This window comes from Pogona vitticeps, chromosome 6 (assembly GCF_051106095.1).
Source record: "Pogona vitticeps strain Pit_001003342236 chromosome 6, PviZW2.1, whole genome shotgun sequence".
Taxonomy (NCBI): Eukaryota; Metazoa; Chordata; class Lepidosauria; order Squamata; family Agamidae; genus Pogona; species Pogona vitticeps.
This window is the reverse complement of record NC_135788.1, coordinates 115,447,066-115,466,555: the sequence shown is the minus strand read 5'-3', so window position 1 is coordinate 115,466,555 and position 19,490 is coordinate 115,447,066. Positions and strand designations below refer to the sequence as shown.

Sequence of the window (19,490 nt, the reverse complement as noted above, 5' to 3'; positions counted from 1 at the left end):
AGTAGTAGTAATACAGTGGTGCCCCGCATAGCGAGGTTAATCCGTTCCAGATTAACCGTCGCTATGGGGAAACATCGCTATACGGAACGGAAAAATCCATTGGAACGCATTAAACTTCGTTTAATACGTTCCAATGGGGCCCAAAACTCACCGTTCTGCGATGTTTCCCCATCCGGCCGCCATTTTTGCACCCTCGGTAAGCGAGGGCAGGGCACAAAAACGCTGTGCGTGGCCATTTTGGGTGTCCGGCGGCCATTTTGGAACCACCAATCAGCTGTTTTAAAAAATCGCTATGCGAAAATCGGTAAGCAAAATGCTTACCGATCGTCGCAAAGCGATTTTCGGCCATAGAAAGCATCGGTATGCGATCGCATAAGCGATCCCAAAAAATGGATCGCTATGCGAATTCATCATTAAACGGTGCGCTCGTTATGCGAGGCACCGCTGTAGTAATAGTAATAGTAATAATAGTAATTTAAAAATTAATTAAATAAATAAGTAACTTGAATTAAAACTTTTTAAAAAGTGCTTGAATCATCAGTACCTCATCAAAGTCAGCAATAATCTCATTGAGCAGTCGAAGGCACTCAAGCCCCTCACGGTTGACGTTGGACTCCGAGTAAAACTCTTTGAAATCTGGGATGGATGCAAACAGAACGCAGACACAGTCACAGGACTGGTGGTAGAGATCCTGCCGGCAGGGGAAAAAAAGGGAGGGAAAGGGATTGTCAAACCTCTGCTTTGTGTGACACCTCTTTAAACCCCATACCAAGGAGTCCACATTCTGCAGTGTCAAAAAGCCAGGATGAGGAGTTCTTTATATTTCTTTGAAGCCAACTTCCTCTAAAATGACTACCAGTGTGGCCTAGCGGTTAGAGCAGAAGATGGGAACTGGTGCCCCCTCAGAAATTTAGGGACATAGGGACGTGGTGGCCCTGCGGGTTAAACCACAGAAGCCTCTGTGCTGCAGGGTCAGAAGACCAGCAGTCATAAGATCAAATCCACGCGACGGACTGAGCCCCCATCGCTTATTCCAGCTCCTGCCAACCTAGCTGTTCGGAAGCATGTAAAAACGCAAGTCGATAAATAGGCACCACCACGATGGGAAGGTAATGGCATTCTGTGTCTAGTCACACTGGCCACGTCACCACGGAAACTATCTTCGGACAAACGCTGGCTCTATGGCTTAGAAACAGAGATGAGCACCACGCCCTAGAGACAGACACAACTGGACTAAAAGTCAAGGGGAACCTTTAACTTACCAGAAATTTATCACCATTTATCACTAGTTCATGTCTGTGTTCAAACAGACATAGATATATTAGTTACCTCAAGAACGGCACCCCTTTAGGTTGTTTATTGCTCCTCCAACTTTGACCCTTCTGTCTTATTTTACTGACATTATAAACTTTGATCTCAGAAAAGCCCTCACTAAAGGCACATTTAAAGATGTCACCACTTGCTTCTTTAGAAGGCCAGTATACAGGAATTCCGTACTATAATAAAAGAGTTCCCTCCTGTGATCCGAAACGAGTTGAGAACTTCGTACAGATCACACTTCACTGACTCTTGTTTGCAGTCAAGCATGCAAAACTACAGAGATCTATATTGGAACAATTCTCTGGAAGATCTTACCATGACAAATTTAGGGTGTTACTTTCAGATCAGTACAGGATTTCTCACATTTCACAGACAGGGTCTGTTTCCATAACTATAAAAATAAAGTCTACCTTCTCAGCCACTAACCAAGCTGATGGTCAGATTATTGTTGCTCAGGCTCCTTTGTCACAGGATCACTTATGTGCCAAGTTACCTCCAATGTATGGCAACCCTATGAATGAATGATTTCCAAAATGTCCCGCCTAGAGATGGGGACGAATTAGAAGAAATGGTGCTTCGTCAAGATTTGCCGTTCTCTCAAAGTTGACGAATGGGCAAAGCACCAAATTTTAGCAATGAATCCATGAATATTTGTTGGTTCATTGTTAAAACACAGTGTCACACCGAACAGCTGATTGGCGAGACCCTGACAAGCAGGCTGGGCTGCGGGAATGGAACTGGTTTCTGTGCCCACAGCCAGCCTGCTTGTCAATGTCCTGCCAATCAACTGATCAGCAGGACACTGATAAGCAGGCTGGCTACATGAAGGGAAACCCTGTTTCCATTCTGCAGCCAGCCTGCATGAAGGGACAAATAAAAATGGGTAATTATTTGATCCTACATATTTGTCAGGGTCTCCGGACCTGACAAATACAAAAGGACGAACATCCCATGAATCAGTGATATTTCACAAATATTATCATTGATTTTTTAATTCATCCCCATGTCTAGTCCTGTTCTCAGCTTCCCTGCTCAGCTCTTGTAAACTCAAATCTATATCTTATTTTACTTAATTAGTCCTTCCTCTTTTCCTGCTCCCTTCAGCATTTCCCAGCATTATTTTCAAGGGAACCTTGTCTTTTCACGATGTGCCCAAACTAGGGCAGGCTCAGTTTTAACTTTTTTTGCCTCCAGAGATCATTCAGGCTTGATTTGATCTAGGACCCACTTGTTCATCTTTCTGACCATCCAGAGTATCTGCAACTCTCTCCTCCAGCACCACATGTCAAATGAATCCTTTTTTCCTATCACTTTTCTTCACTGTTCAGCTTTCACGCCCATACATGGTGATAAAAAATACAATGGTGTACATGACTGCTTTATCGTTAACCCTACCAACTGTATTGTTTTTTATGTAAATCTGTAATTTACATTAAAAAAATGTCTGTAATGCATTTTGTATATCTGTAATGCATTTTATCTGCAATGCATTTTATGTAATTACATTTAATGCATTTTATCTGTAATGCATTTTAAATCTTAAAATGTTTTTAATCGGATCAGAAATTTGATTCACAGTTTGTTATACTGTATTGTATTGAGTTATGTTGTTTTAATTATGAAATTTGTCATGGCCTGTATGCTAAAAGCAACAAATTACATTTGTTTGTTCAGAAGGAAGTAAAGGGGAGAAGTTATGACTGACTCAGAAAAAGGTGCAAAATGTACCTTTTTCTGAGTTACACTTCCCAGAAGAGCTCAACCAAATGGTATTCTAGGAAATTAAGTGTAAAAAGGTAACTTCTCACCCCATTTCTGCTCATTTGACTATCATTGGAGGCCCTGTGGTTTAAAACTCTTGCCAGGCAACAAAGCTGGTTTGGTATCCTTGGGCACACAATCTCTCTCAGCCTCAACTACCTGTCAGAATGGTGTTGAGATTAAAAGTGGAAGGAGAACTATGTATGTCACCTTATGGTCCATTAAAGAAAGGTGGGTTACAAAGATATACGTACAAAGAAATGAAGAAATTCAGGTCAGTATAGGATGATGTGTAAGATATATGGATGCATACGACTCATACGAAGTGATGTGGATCTTCTCTTGAGTCAAAGTTGTCCACCTTGATGGCTCAGTAAGTCATCTAAAACTAATAAAACTAGTAATAAGTCAACTTCAAGTCCCACCTCATTGCGCCGGTTCTGGCGCATAAACGTCTGAGCGACGTGAGCTGGCAGCACGTTTTCCAACAAGACACGGTTGAGGTTTTCCATGGTTTCAATCTCCTCCCGTTCTTTCTTGAACTTCTTTTTCCACAGGAAGTCGAGGCGGCAGTAATACTCATTCTGAGAGAAACACAGAGGGGGAGAAAATTAGCCTGTGGATTCTTGCAAGCCGAGACCTTCCCTCTTGTAGAACAGTAAATGTGGGGTGGGGAACTGGATCTTGGTAGGGGTTGCATTCTGCCTTTCCCCTTCCACACCAGACTAGGCATGGCCTTCCAGTAAGCTTTAATTGGGGGGAATGTTGAAGAGGGAGACTATTTAAAGGTCTAAAACAACCCCAAGACCATAGTAGGCTCTCAGTGGGTGAACACACCCTTAGCAGCTTTGGGGAACCTTACAAATAATTTTTAACAACAACAACAGGGTGCCACTCCAACTTCAGGCTGGCTCTTCTTCCAGGAGACTCTGTAGGGAACTGAACTCCCAACCTCTGGCTCCAATGCCAGTTTTCTTTATTCAGATGAGGGGGAAAATATAGCAGCAGGGAGGAGGTCTGAAGGGGTCTGGAGGCCTTTGCTGGATGTGTTAGGGGCATCTGTGGGCTATAATCTTGCCTACGTCACCATTTAACAGATAATGCTCATCCATCCATCCATTCATCTGTTCATTAATTAATTAATTAATTAATTAATTCGTTTGTTTGTTCATCCATTTAATGTACCACCCATTTAACCAAAGGACTCTGGGTGGTTTACAACAATAATAAGCATAGCTGGAATCACAAAACCCCAAAACGTTGGAAGGAATCAGAAACCTGAGTGTGTGACTCTATGACTATATATCTCGCATTTTGGACCATTTCTGACACAGTCCGGTGCCAGCAATGTCCTGGTGGTCACATGATGCATGGTTAGTAGTGCACCAGCCCAACGCCAGTCCATTCAAAAGCTGTACTTTTTTAGTCCTGAAGTAGAGCTACAAATTATTGGAGCCAGGCTAGAATGATTTCCCAAGAAACAGAAGGATTATTTTAAGGGAGATTGCTCCCATTAAAGCGACCCTTTCCGGTGTGAGCAGATGGGTGCTTTTCTTGGCATCTGACCGTGCTCTGAGCTGCTCAAGCCCAGCATCCAGTTCTTCAAGAGCAATGTGTGACAAATCTATGCAGAATCGTAGAGTGAAATTAAATGATAGTGTGGATTATCACATACACCAGTGGTTCCCAACCTTGGGCCCCTTAATGCTCTTGGACTAAAACTCCCAGAAGCCTTCACCACTAGCTGTGCTGGCCAGAATTTCTGGGAGTTGTAGTCCAAGAACATCTTGGACCCCAAGGTGAGGAACCACTGCCTTAGGACAGGCAGTGATCTGTTTGGGCTGTTGTAGTTTTCAAATGTGGAAGGACGGATCCTGAAGCAGAGGCTCCAATACTTTGGCCACCTCATGAGAAGAGAAGACTCCTTGGAAAAGACACTGATGTTGGGAAAGTGTTAAGGAAAGAGGAGAAGGGGACGACAGAGGACGAGATGGTTGGACAGTGTCATCGAAGAGACCAACATGAATTTGACCCAACTCCGGGAGGCAGTGGAAGACAGGAGGGCCTGGTGTGCTCTGGTCCATGGGGTCATGAAGAGTTAGACACGACTTAGTGACTAAACAACAACAAAGTTTTCAAATGAGGTGCTATAAACTAGAGCCCACATGTAACACAGATCAAGAAGATCTCTGGGACCCAAATCTGAGAACCGATGACATAGACTGAAGGCATGTGGGCCTGATCTGGATTGGGACCCAGGGTGCTGGATGGGTGACTACAACCCCCCTTGCCTCCAATTCAATCCAAGTCCAGTCTGGGTTCTTCACCATTGTATTAGCATTTGTGAGGAAGCAGGAATGGCTCTCATTTCTCTGTTTCCCATCTCCTGGACAGGAGACCTTCAGTTCTGTCTCTATGTAATGGGGGGGGGGGGAGAGGGCAGGAACAGCTCTTCTTTCTTTTATCTCTGTATTTACCAAGTAGGTAGGCAAAGTTTTCAGGAAAAAAAATGGGCCACGGCCTACTGATAGAGATCTAAGATCTAGTCAAGATATGATGATCAACTTAGTGCTTTGTGTGTGGTTTTCTTTTGTGTGTGTGTATCTGTCACCATTTTTTTAAAAAGAGATCACGGCAAGTGAAATGCAGTTAATTTTCATTGTTGACCATACTGGCTGGGAAAGGGAATTCATCTTTGGTAATGAAGATCTCCCAACCAACACCACCATTGGATCTAGAAGAGCAACTCTTCAAATCATGCGTAGCTCCGAGATGTGGCATCTCCCATAAAGACGGCGCATGCTGTTGCAGAGGTTTGAATTTGGGTTAAATTCACCTCGCTGCACAGCAGAAGTACAGGGACTCACGGAGCAGAATAGCTTCAAAATCACCCGGATAGACCACCCTCTTTCTTATCCGCTGGCACTCACCATCTCAATCCATCACTCAGAAGAAAGAATTCAAAGTTTCATTTACTTCTAGTGAACAGCTAACAGCAAAACTAACAAACATGACTGTTTTGAGCAACAGGTCTCAGCAGACTACCTGACTTCAACAGATAAAGTGGGGGAGGAAGCTCTCATTGTCCATGTAATCCACACCATGGTTGAAGAGTGGGCCTCCTCAGTCGTCAACTGACATGCAGGGCAACAGAGAGTTAAATTATATCTGTCCGATCTGTCTTGCAAATGCTTTCCCAGGTCTAAGTGGGGTGGAAGCCTTTTCAACTTGACTTCATTTTTAAAACAACAGTACAGTGGTGCCTCGCATTACGACGTTAATTCGTTCCAGTGAAATCGTGTAGAACAAAAACGTCGTAATGCGAAAAGAAAAAACCCATTGAAACGCATTAAAACCCATTTAATGCGTTCCAAAGAGCTGTAAACTCACCGTCAAGCGAAGATCCTCCATAGGGCAGCCATTTTCGCTGCCTGTGCAGCGAGGAATCCATCCCAGAAAACAGCGGGGGGGGGGCATTTTGTTTACCCAGTGGCCATTTTGAAACCACCAATCAGCTGTTGGAAAATAGTTGTTTTGCGAAGAATCGGTTCCCAAAGCAGGGAACCAATCATCGCAAAGCGAAATTCCCCCATAGGAAACATCGTTTTGCGATTGCAAAAATAATCGCAAAAAGTTCATCATAATACGGTTTCGTTGTTAAACGGGGCAATCATAAAGCAAGGTACCACAGCAGAGTGAAACCTGATAATAATAAATGTCTTTTCAAGTCAGTTCTGACTCATGGTGATCCTTTTGGAGTTTTCTAGGAAAACTCAGAAGTGATTTACACTTCCCTTCTTCTGATGGTGCTTTGGGATTCTGCTTGCCCGAGGCCACGCAAGCTCTTCTGAAATGCCCTGTGAGGAATCAAACTCTCTGGCTCTACAACGAGAGACTTAACTCACTGAGCTATGCAACCAGCGAAAGCTGAAGCCTTTGGCAAACACCTCAATGTGAAAAAAGAGAAAGCTGGTTCCCCTTAATCTTTCAGCCTTTGCCTCGACACCATTTAAAAAATCATTTTGTGTGCCCTACATAGGTTGCTGTGCATCTGGATTGTGATGATTCATACGGCAGTCAAAAAAAGGAAGGAGACACCGTGTGGTGAAATGGTCTAGAAAGAAATGCAGGAAACGGCAGTTCCGGTGGTGCACGCTCGACCAACAAATACCCAACACCCATCAGCAGCTTTGTTGCGGCTGCAGACCCCAAGCATCCTTGAAGCTAACCCTAAGATTTGCATGCATGCACACCTCAGAAAAGGAGGGCTGGAGAACCAGAAAACAGTTCAGGGAGAGCTGACTCAATAGGCACAAAAGGAACAAACGTGTCTCAAAGCAACACAGACATGTGTGCGTCCTATCTGTGGACAAAGGTCGGGAGATAAGGGGCACGGTGTTTTTTGCAGGCCCTTTTGTGGGTCTGACAGCTTAAGGACATGAAACAGCTCAGCCAAAGACCATCCAAACCAATATTCTCATCATTCTCATCTATCAGCATGACCTGAGTGCTGTCACCCTCTCCTGCTTATCCTCCCTGATGGCTCATGCATAGAAGCATAGTGTCTCAGGTATTTAACCAAACATGTATCCATCAAGATATATACATCCATCTATTGAGGGCCCTAGCCTAGTACTTGATTTTATTTTTGCACTGTGCTGTTTTTATTTTAAACCGCCCAGATTAGTGCCTTGGCAATAATGGGAGCAGTTGTTGTTCTTTAGTCATTAAGTCATGTCCGACTCTTTGGGGCCCCATGGACCAGAGCATGCCAGGCCCTCCTGTCTTCCACTGCCTCCCGGAGTTGGGTCAAATGCATGTTGGTCGCTTCGGTGACCCTGTCCAACCATCTCGTCCTCTGTCGTCCCCTTCTCCTCTTGCCCTCACACTTTCCCAACATCAGGGTCTTTTCCAGGGAGTGTTCTCTTCTCATGAGATGGCTAAAGTATTGGAGCCTCAGCTTCGGGATCTGTCCTTCCAGTGAGCACTCGGGGTTGAATTGGGAGCAGTACACAAATCAAATCCATCAACTCAACTTAACTTAACTTAACTCAACTCAACTCAACTCAACTCAACTCAGCTCAGCTCAGCCCAGCTCAGCTCAGCTCAGCTCAGCTCAGCTCAGCTCAGCTCAGCTCAAACCAACCAACCAACCAACCAACCAACCAACCAACCAACCAACCAACCAACCAACCAACCAACCAACCAACCAACCAACCAACCAACCAACCAACCAACAAACAAACAAACAAACAAACAAACAAACAAACAAACAAACAAACAGCTTCCACAAATTTATCTAATCCCCATTGAAAGCTCTCCATGCTGGCCACCTCATATTCACCACATGCTGTGACCGTCAACAGAGCTCATCCTTAGCTGACAAGTCAAGAAGGAGAACTCCCAAAAGGGAGAAAGTTTGAGGGAAAGTGAAATAGAGAAGTGATCTCTGCCTAAAGCAGAAGCTCACATTTTTTCAGGGCTGCTTTGTAAGCCGTCCTGCTGCTGGGACTGGAAACTGACTTACCTGCCTGGCCAAGGCCAGGAGTGTGAAGAAGAAGACAAAGAATGAGAAGGCTCCCATCATCTTGGGTTCTTTCAGTACCCCAGGCCTTCAAATAAGGGATTAAAGAGAGAAGAAGATCATTCTCAGATCATCCTCCATAAACCTCAAGATCAAACAGACACACAGGGAGCAATTTCCTCAGGCATGTGGCAGAACTAACATCTTGTGGCAGTGGGTTCCACAGTTTCTGCATGCATTCTGCATGCATTGTGGTGATGATGTAGACTTGTAAAGTTAGTGATCCATCCCGTGTTCTTTTTTGGAGATCCAGAAGATCATGGACAGCTGCCCCTGAGGTTCTGCCTATTCATTGGAAGCAGGTTCTCAGCTCCTTGAGGACTCCTTACCTGAGAGCGGTCTGGTTAGGGTAGAGGTAGGAGACATAGCAGTCAGAGAGCCACGAGTGGGTCCGAAGGAACATGGCATTGTAGATGGCGAGGCAGAGAGTCAACATGGTGAGTTTGAGCTCAAAGTTCATGTGTAGGAAGAGAGAGCATGACAGGAACCCCAAGATACAACAGTAGATGTAATACTGGAGGAAGGAAGGAAAGAGCAGGCTATTAAATAAAGTCATTCAGTGATCGCTGGCAAATCGTCCATTGATGGTGCCCAGAAGGGTACATACTTACTGGCACACTAAAGAGAGAGCCCAAGCGAACAAACTCTCGTGTGATGTTCGTGCTCGCCGTGGTGGGATTCTGAGCTTTCGAAAAGCACAAGTTCTCTGGCATAAAGAACTAATGAGCAATGGTGGGGAGAAAAAAAATACAATCAATTAGAAAGAATGGCAGAAGGCATAATACATCACCCCGAGTTACGTTGGGACAAGAGTAGAAGGCAGAAGGGAGGTGTGGTCCAGCTTAAATCCATGAGATTTAAGCTCCATTAATTTCAACAGGCCTTCGGCAAGCATGGTTCAGTCTGGACCCTGCCTAGAGATGGGCACGAACCGGCGGTTGCGTAGTTCGTGCTGATTCGTTTATTTGCCAAACAAGCGTTCTGTGCTTCCCAGCCCTGCTGCCTCCAGTGAGTGTCTACTCAGAGGCTGTGTCCTGGCTTCCCTGCCTTGCCTCCTCCAGGCGCTGGCTCTGAGTGGGTGGCTGCCAGAGGGGGCAGGGCTGGGAATCTCCAAACACTGTTCGGATGATAAACGAACCTATTGCTTTCATTGCATTTCTTTCAAAGACTGCCGAAGCAAAACACTATCTTAAAAGTGTCATTTCTCCTCTCTCTCTCTCTCTCTCTCTTCTCTCTCTCTCTCTCTCTCTCTCTCTCACTCACTCACTCACTCTGTATGTGTGTTTGTGTGCGTTTTTAAGGAAAGCTTCTTCTAATATGATGCCTGGCACGACACAGGTATCATCTACTAAACAAAGGAGATACCATTAAGACGGGATTTTTGAATTTCCTGGGCTACAAATCCCACGATTCTCCATTCTGCTGTTCTACCTGACTGACAGACACTTAAATAAATATGGCTTACCTGAGAGAAAGGCCTCAACTGGAAGACTATGAGGCTTAACTAGGCCTAGTTCTTCCTGGCTTCCTGTTGAGAAAGAAAGGTCAATGGGGGAGGAACAGGAACCTTAGGTAGAACTAGGCCAAGCTCCAACTCACAGCCTTCCGTTGGAACACTTTATGTGTCCGTCAGGTATCTTTCTCTCAGGTTGAACTCCCAGAATGACAAACCATGGGACTTGTTTTACAAGAAATCAGAAAATCCCATCTCTAAATACCATCCTTGCTTCAGAACTGTAGTTTTAGCGAAGGTCATAGCTGAATGTCTTACGGTTCACCAATTAATCAAACTAAGATGGTTTTAAACGGAGTAATGATCCCTTCCCTCTTTCTCCTCTTCTCTTTCTTAGCTATTAACACAAAAATCCTGCCTACCTGTTATCGTTCACCTTGCCAGGATACGATCTTTTTTTCCTGACGGAATTCTGCAATCCTAGATAAACACTGGCAATGTTTGCCCGTACGCTCATCCCTCCCCAATTCTTTTCTGCTTCTTACCCTCTGTCGCTCTCACAGTAACATACCAAATTCAGCACAGCCATGGTGAGGACCACGAGGATAGTGACGATACCCAACGAGACCCGAAGCCACGGTTGAGTGCAAATACTTGCCGAGATGGAGGGAATCCAGTAGAGTGACTTTGGGCCTTTCAGAAAACATTTCTGTCACAAAAGAAGAAATACAAAAGATGCAAGAGGAGTAATGACCCCCCATCATCATCGCTACCATTAACCTACCGCGAACTCAGTTGGGATCCCAGAGAACAACTAGAAGTCTGGAAATATCCTGTTTTGGACTACAATCCCCATAAACCCCATAGCCTATCATCCCTTTTAAGGGCACTGAGTTCACATCACAAGGTCAAAGTTAAATGTGCCCACCTTCCAAATCCAAAGGTGCCTCAGCAATTAGCTTATTCGATGCTGAACTGTATCCATTCTGAAGGATTCCTAGAAAACCTAAGGATCAGCATCCCAAGATCATCATCATCTTAGAACTACATACACCGTTGGAAGGGACTCTAAAGGATCATCGAATCCAACTCGATTCCAAGATGTGTAATATCTCACCACCAACAAAGCTGCCAGTCAGCAAATCTAGATTTTGATTGGTTGTCTCCCACTGGCATGAAATGGGACTAACTGATCAAGTAGTAACAAATCTACAAAGTTTTGATTGTCTTCACCGATGCCAGAAGAGAAGACTGGCCTTCAGTGATCAGAAATTGTCTGCGCAGGACAATTTCTAAGGAACGGTGAAGAAAGACATGCAGATCAGGATTCTGTCTGAGTGAAGGAAATTAGAATCATAGAAATGAGAACCAGGCTGGTATATATTGCAAAGCTTTGAATTTTGGTTAAATTACTCTGGCTAAGCAACAGAAATGTAGGGATTCACAGAGCAGTATGGCTTCAACTTCCTCAAAGTAGCTCACTCTTTTTTTTTTCTCACTAACTGGCACTTACAGTCTCAGTAACTTAATCTGACAACATTAGTAAGAGAAAGAATAAAAGGTTTAATTACTTACAGATCAACAGATCAAAAAACCCAAACTGACAAAACCTGGTTGACTTTCAACAGATTAAGGAGAGGGAAAGAGCAGAACAGAGAGGCGTTACTCTCTTTGAATTCAGAGGCTAGTGATTGGCTAGTGCTGGATAGACTGACAGTCACCAAAGCCCAGAAAGGTCCCTCCCGGCCAAAAATTACTAAAGGCAGCATGCAAGGTTGCAAAATCTCCAACAGTATAGTCAGTGGTTTGTTAGATCAGAACTCAGGAAACTGGGTTCAAATCTACTCTCAGCCCTAGAACCTCACAGTGGGATGGCAATGGAAGGCCGTTCCAAAAATCAAATAATGAACACAAATGACCACTTACTGCTAAATGGCTTGCAAAGCAGGCAAGGAGAAGAAGGAGAAAAAGGAAGAAGGAAATTCCGTACGATATGGCTAAGGCTTCCGTCCTGGATGAAGAAAGAAGAAGAGGATCTGGATCTACATGTAGTAGCAATTTTTTTTAAAAAAAACATATTCCTGCAAATAGGAAGTACACAATGAATGTGATCTGCTAAGCCTTCCTGGCCCCCTCAGCAGAATCCCAACTGGGCTGGTCCCTGGTACCAGGCCATGATCCCACCTGTGTTGTGCACCAAATTTTTGTCGCTCTTTTTACTGGTATATTTGCAATTCATGAATTTAATGAGTCCATGACGTTTCTAAACAAGGAACTGCAGTACGACCCCCCATATCCATGTGGGATTGAAAAAATTGTGGGAAAGGGGGGAATGTGACTACATCCTACACAGTAAGAGCTGGGGTGGATCTGCTACGAAACTTATGCCCACTCAGGGACAGCAGCCTGGAGAGGCCTCAGAAGCAACTTTAGTTCACATTTTTAAAACTGCTGTCCTCTGTTGTGGAAGATAACAGTGGTTACCCAGACTACTTTGCTGGTTGACAAGGGGCCCGCATAAGAGTTTAAGCTTCCAGGCCCCTCCCTCCCAAAATGTGGTTCCACAACGCAGTAAGAGTAAGGTAAAGGTTCCCCTTGACATTTAGTCCAGTCGTGTCCGACTCTAGGGCGCGGTACCCATCCCCGTCTCCAAGCCGTAGAGCCAGCGTTTGTCCGTAGACAGCTTCTGTGGTCACATGGCCAGCGCCACTAGGCACGGAATGGCTAGGTTAGCAGGAGCTGGGACAAGCAGCGGGAGCTCACTCTGTCGTGTGGATTCGATCTTACGATAGCTGGTCTTCCGACCTTGCAGCACAGAGGCTTCTGTGGTTTAACCTGCAGCGCCAACACGTCCCATCTGAGTAAGTTTGGCTTTAATGTTCCTAACTCTGCTGGGGCATGGGGGGGTAATCTTCCCATGCTTTGAGCCAGTCATGCCTGGCTCAACATTTCACACACATACACATAGACACACACACACGCATCCTTACTTGTTGACCACAAGGATCTGGATGACAAAGTTGGAGGTGAACACCAAAAAGGTGCAGGCAGTGTAGTAGTTGAAAGATGGTAGTGCCGAGAGCCGGTACTGGAGGAGGAAAGGGCAAAACAGAGGAAGTAAGTGGCCATGAACACTGGGGCAAGTTCAACCATCATGTACCTTCTCCCAATCCATTTCCTCCATCTTATCTTCCTCCATTTTAGTGGGCGTAGGGGTGCATTCTCTTCATCCCCAGATGCCTTGAAGGCTTAGAGTAGGGAGAAACAAACTGGACTCCCGTCCGTACATTGGTGTGTGTAGATGCCCTCCCATCCATCCATTTGAGACTGAAAGTTCTATCATCCGTGACTTTGAGTCGTGCTTGAGGGGGAAGGCAATCCAAAGCATCTGAAGTCAACCAAGCCATTCCCCTCTGGCACTGTGAATGTGATGCCAGTTTTCTTGTGGCATGCCTGCATGCAGGAAGTGTGAGAAAATTGATGGGCCCAGGAGGATGAACCACAGCACTTCAGTTTGAGCGACAACTTGGAAGACACCTTAGGAAACCTTACACACGGGGCAGAGAGGTAACTGGTTTTCCCCCTCACTTATCCCCACTGTCTGGTCATCCTTCTATGGAATGTGATGTCTCTCAGTGATGAAGCAAGGGCAAAGCAGCAATCCAGGTGCGTTCAGAGTTGCTAAGACCACCTCTCTCAGTTGCACGAGCGCCACCATCAGCGACAGTAAAGCAGTGCTTTCAGGAATGAAAACCCCTGGGCCGCAGGAAGGTACCACACCCCAGAAAGCACATGGCCCAGAACACTTTTTCACTGCTGCTCATGTCGGTCTTATCCTAGAGCGGTGGGGGGAATGATCTACTCTGAACCAAATGAGGCTTAAGCTTCAGAGTCCCTAATCCCAGAGGTAAAGGTAAAGGTTCCCCTTGACATTTAGTCGAGTCGTGTCCGACTCTAGGGGACAGTGCTCATCCCCATCTCCAAGCCATAGAGCCAGTGTTTGTCCGTAGACAGTTTCCGTGGTCACATGGCTAGCGTGACTAGACACGGAACACCGTTTACCTTCCCACCGAGGTGGTACCTATTTATATACTCACATTTTTACATGCTCTTGAACAGCTAAGTTGGCAGGAGCTGGGACAAGTGACGGGAGCTTACTCCATCATGTGGATTTGATCTTACGACTGCTTGGTCTTCTGACCTTGCAGTCCAGAGGCTTCTGTGGTTTAACCTGCAACGCCACCACGCCCCCTAATCCCAGAGCCCCCTCCCCAAGTGACTTTAGTCCACATTTTTTTAAAAAATGGTGGTGGTCTGTCATGGAACAAGCCCACTGAAGAAAATAACAGTGGTTACTCAGACCTCGTTGCTGGTTGTGTATGGGCCCCCATAACAACTCAAGCTTGAGGACCCCAAAAATGTAGGTCCACCACCAGCACAGAGATCAGGGTTGATGAAGCATGGATGAAACTTCCTCCCTTCTTCCAAAACAAGAAATTAAAAAAACTCATTTCTGCTTCCGTGACACTAGTGGAGGTGATATTTAAATAAGCAAGCAAGCAAGCAAGCAGATATTCATCAGAACCGTTCCATCTTTTCACAGGGCCCTGTCTCACTGATTCGAAATGGACTTGCTTCTACACAACTGAGCTTGTGATTAAAACAGAGCCTGGAGAGAAAAAAAAATTGGGTGGTTTTGGGGTTGTTGTTGCTGGGTTTTTTGTTTGTTTGTTTGTTTGTTTGGACTACGATTCCCAGAAAGCCAACGACCAATCCCAACATCCTGGGATTTCATACACATATCATTATGGTAAAGCTAGCCCAATCAATGGCATTCCGAAATTGTAGACGGGAGCAAAAGGACCACCCCACCCTCCCACACAGGCTACCTCTTTCTCAAGGGACTGCTCTTTGAAGTACAGGGTGATGCGGTTCAGATCTTCTGACTTCTTCCATTGTCTGTGCCAAAAAAAAGATAACAAATAGGAGGAATTTGACCATGGGCTAAGCTTCCACTTGCTCTTAGTCTTCTCCCTCTCCTTGAAATTTAAGTCTTGCTATCCCTCGCCCTCCATAAACTCACAGGCAACTGAGCGCCAAAAACGGCCCCTGTTTCATTTTTTTCAAGTTCCTCTCTCCTAGCTTCCCTATCCTTTTCCTCTTTCTTTCCCTCTCTATTTATTAAGAATCAGTGATGGGCACTTACTGCTGGTTCAGTGCTTCGTGCTGATTTGTTTATAAGCCAAACTGGGGTTTGGTGCTCCAAAGCCCCGCCTCCTCCAGCAGGCACCCACTCAGGGGCAGCAGCCTGGCTTCCCTGCCCTGCCTCCCCCAGGATCCTGCCGCTGAGTGGGCGCCTGCTAGGGGAGGCAGGGTTTTTAAAAACACTGAACATCTCTTTGGCCAATAAACAAACCAGCAAAGCGCCAAACCGACAGTTCGTGCCCATCTTTGACTAAGATCAAATCCTGCTCGTTAATAAAACTAGATAATTTCAGAAGTACCCATCTTTATTTCTTTTTTTAAAAAAAAACATTTTGAAGGCACCTATTTTGGGTATTCAGTGCAGGGTTTGGCAACTGGGCCCCTCCAGAGGTTGTTGGTCCACAACGTGCCTTTGGCTAGACTCTCTGTGGCTGTTGGGTGTCTTTAGCCCAACAACATCTGGAGGATTAGAGTTGTCCACTCCTGTTTCAGGGTGACTTTGCTCAAGGTGAAAGACAATAAAGAAGTTTAGCATCTCCTTGAAGTCTATCAAGTCTTATGGGACATCAGCTTCCCAGGGAGCACACCAACGCTGGAGGCCTTCAAGAGAAAATTGGACAACCATCTGTCACATCTGCTTTGACTTGGATTTCTTCATTGAGCAGGAGGTTGGACTCGATGGCCTTATTAGGCCCCTTCCAACTCCATTTTTCTATGATTCTACGAATGCATTCCATCCCACCAGGTGCGACACAGAAGCCTACATCAAACAAAGTGTTCTACTCTTTACGGTGCTACAAGATTCTATCTTTGTTGCAATGCCTAACACATCGACCCTTTGACACTTTTGTTGACACCCCAAAGAATTTCTCGGCATAAACGGCCTGGTGGTTTGCTTTGCTTTTCATGAACGGCCGCTTTCTCACTTTGAGAACAACTGCCTTCCTGGCTTTCTAACCAACAGAAGAAAAACAGCTGCTCGATAAATGAACGCTACTGCAGAAATGCTTCAGTAGCACGTCATAGTAGATGGCTTAGACGCCTCAAACAGCCGATCATGGTGTGAAAATGAGTTACCAGTTCAATCAACTTTGAAAGATCAGATGAGACCCTCCCCTTTTTCTGTTCTTGTCCTCTTTTGTGTCTGAAAGTGGCAGGAAAGAGAGACTTTGGGCAGAAGCCACTTCTCTCTGTCGGGGCACATAATGGTCAGACAAGCTGCACCCATGAAATGCCCTCTTCTGCGGAGGTTTTCAGATTCCAGGAGTGGTTTTTTCTCCTGCATCTGGTTTCCTGATTTCAGCATTCTTCTGCCTCCTCCACTAATGGCTCCACATTTATCCATCCACCTCCAGTTTTTTATCCTCACCCCATCCCCACGTTGCCATGTTGACCCAGGAACGTACTTCTGTGAATTAAGCTGCTCAATCAGTTGGAAGAACTTTTCATCCACACCTTCCAGGTCTTCATCTGGGCTCCTAGGGGCACGGCCCCTGAAATACCAAGCAGAGGAGAGGAGAGGAGAGGAGAGGAGAGGAGAGGAGAGGAGAGGAGAGGAGAGGAGAGGAGAGGAGAGGAGCGGAGAGGAGAGGAGAGGAGAGGAGAGGAGAGGAGAGGAGAGGAGAGGAGAGGAGAGGAGAGGAGAGGAGAGGAGAGGAGAGGAGAGAAGAGAAGAGAAGAGAAGAGAAGAGAAGAGAAGAGAAGAGAAGAGAAGAGAAGAGAAGAGAAGAGAAGAGAAGAGAAGAGAAGAGAAGAGAGAAACAAAATAGAAATCACACAAGTAAAATATAATATACGGTAGGACCCCCATATCAGTGACTTTTGTATCCATTGTTTCACTTGTCTGCGGTTTGCCACAGCCCTATATACAACATACAAGGGAGCCCTCTTGTGTCCTTTTTCCTGCCCCTTTATGGCTTTTGACCCACCCACCCCTTGTATACTGTATATAGGGTTTCCTTGTATCCACTCTCTACATTTGAAGTAACCTGTTCTTACCGTTCCATGGTCCTCTGCTGGTTCAAAGACCCCAGAGAAATCTCCTGTAAGGAAACAAAATGGGGAATGATTGACGTGAAAGGCATTGTTTATGCTCACCTTTATCGACAAATACCAAGTCAAACAAGCATTGACCTGTTAAGGACAAGGGGTGATCCTAATGATTAAGCCATTTTTCAATTTCAATGGTGCAAGCTGGGCTTTCATTTGAACTTCACAAGAACTCCCTAAGGTGCTATCTCCTGTCCCCCAAAAAGGATATAGCTTCTTGTACACCACCTTTAAAGTTCAGACTGAATTCCCGAGCAATTCTACCACTATTGCAGGTGACAAGTTAGCATGGCGCCAAGTCATCCATCCTGTGTTTGCGTTTGAGAGGATGTTGCCCCTCATCTTGCATTTATTTGTTTGTTGAACAAGTTGGTTTTCAAACTGCCGGCAACAAGAGGGAGTGTAGAAATGCAATGGTTAAAGTGCAGTAGTGCAGCCAAGACTCTGCTCACAACCTGAGTTCAATCCCAGGCTCAGATAGGTATAGTGGTGCCTTGCATTATGATTACCCCGCATTACGACAAAACCGCATTACGACAATCTTTTTGCAATTGCAATTGCAATCACAAAACGATGGTCTGAATGTTTTTTTTTTTTTTTGCTTTGCGATGAGCGGTTCCCTGCTTCGGGAACCGATTCTTCGCTAAACAATGATTTTCCTCCAGCTGATCGGCGGTTTCAAAATGGCCGCTGGGTAAATAAAATGGCTCCCTGCTGTTTTCTGGGACAGATTCCGCGCTGCACAGGCACCGAAAATGGCCACCCTACGGTGAGTTTCCAGCCCATTGGAACGCATTGAAGGGGTTTCAATGCGTTTCAATTGGCTTTTTATTTTCGCATTACGACATTTTCGTTCTACAGCGATTTTGCTGGAACGAATTAATGTCGTAATGCAAGGCACCACTGTAGCCAGCTCAAGGTTGACTCAGCCTTCCATCCTTCTGAAGTTGGTAAAATGAGTACCCAGCTCACTCTCTCTGTGTGTGAGAGAGAGAGTGATGTGCATAATTAAATTGTGAACTGCCCAGAGAGTGCTTTAAATGTTATGGGGCGGTACATAAGTAGAACACTTCATATACATATATTGACAGAATGGCTGTTACAGATGCTCCACCTGCTGGACATACCGAGTGGTTGTTCCGGACAAATCCTGCTGACTCTGGAGGAAGATTGTCTAGGTTTTGGAGGTTAGCAAAAGGTTTGGCGGCACCCCAGGACTCCAGGTAGCGCGTCATCCGGACCAACGCTCTCATTTTGTAGCTCTCACCTGGCACAGGTGAAAGAGTATCACAGGAGCTTTCCTCTTTAGCCTAAAGACAACAGGAACCAGAAGTTCAAATCCTAGCCAGCCAGCCAGCCAGACGTGTTAATTAATCCAGGACTGTATGGATTCCATAATGTTAAAATCATGGTAAATCTCATAGAGAGAGAGTTGCCTGATCTGAGGTCAAGCTGTTTCTCTGCTTACCACAGTGCTATTTGTGTTGGCGGACATTTGCCAGGTTACAAGGAAGAGTGTTTTCCCCAAGTGACTCCGATTTCATGAGGGCGGTGAATCCATTCCAGGTTTTAGTCCAAACATTGTAGGAGCTACCAAAGGTGTCGAATTCTACCCTCAAAATAGATTCAGCACTTCTGAAAAATTCAGAAATGAAAACCCGGACTGGACTCACAGTCCATCTTTGGTCATCACCCTACATTCAGAGGTGGGGACACTTGTTTTTCTCTCCAGGATGATTTTACAATGCCCACAATCTGTCACTGATATTACTGAGAAGGGATCGTGGCGGTTTTTAGCCTGAACCACCCTGAGGACCTAAGAGTCCCCGACCTAACTTGATTTAACTGGAGATACCAGGAACAAAATCTGAGACATTGTGTATCTCTAGGGATGGAACTTTTGGATTTTTAGGACCCGGACTTTCAGAATTTGTCAAGAATTTTGGCAGACAGGGTCCTAAAACAGAGATCCTATTATTCTAGGAGCTTCCAGTGGCCGGGTCCTCCTGTGAAAAACAAAGAAACTATTCCACTGCCTCCTAGAAGTTGCCAAGCTACTTAGAAGTCACAACCCTTCATGGGAGTAGTAGTTCCTCAGGGAGCACCCTCCACAGAGCC

At 45.3% G+C, this 19,490-nt stretch overlaps 1 protein-coding gene across 2 annotated transcripts in view; it reads right to left on the bottom strand.

Annotated features, from left to right (window-relative positions):
* The window catches only part of ADCY4 (adenylate cyclase 4), a 43,215-nt gene that overhangs the window by 6,695 nt on the left and 17,030 nt on the right, over positions 1–19,490 (bottom strand). Inside the window, exons 10-21 of one of the 2 annotated variants that reach the window (XR_013537699.1) lie at positions 18,500–18,682; positions 17,322–17,365; positions 16,730–16,816; positions 15,008–15,077; positions 13,109–13,206; positions 12,045–12,129; positions 10,690–10,827; positions 9,277–9,384; positions 8,995–9,179; positions 8,609–8,693; positions 3,507–3,665; positions 545–636 (exon numbers count right to left, since the gene is read on the bottom strand). Coding sequence is in view for 1 of the 2 variants with exons in the window: in XM_078378441.1 (XP_078234567.1) it covers positions 545–691; positions 3,507–3,665; positions 8,609–8,693; positions 8,995–9,179; positions 9,277–9,384; positions 10,690–10,827; positions 12,045–12,129; positions 13,109–13,206; positions 15,008–15,077; positions 16,730–16,816; positions 17,322–17,365; positions 18,500–18,682 (1,389 nt within the window). In the remaining variant the exon portion in view is untranslated. Of the gene's footprint in view, positions 1–544; positions 692–3,506; positions 3,666–8,608; positions 8,694–8,994; positions 9,180–9,276; positions 9,385–10,689; positions 10,828–12,044; positions 12,130–13,108; positions 13,207–15,007; positions 15,078–16,729; positions 16,817–17,321; positions 17,366–18,499; positions 18,683–19,490 lie in introns of both variants that reach the window. The other variant, XM_078378441.1, reaches the window with a different exon arrangement.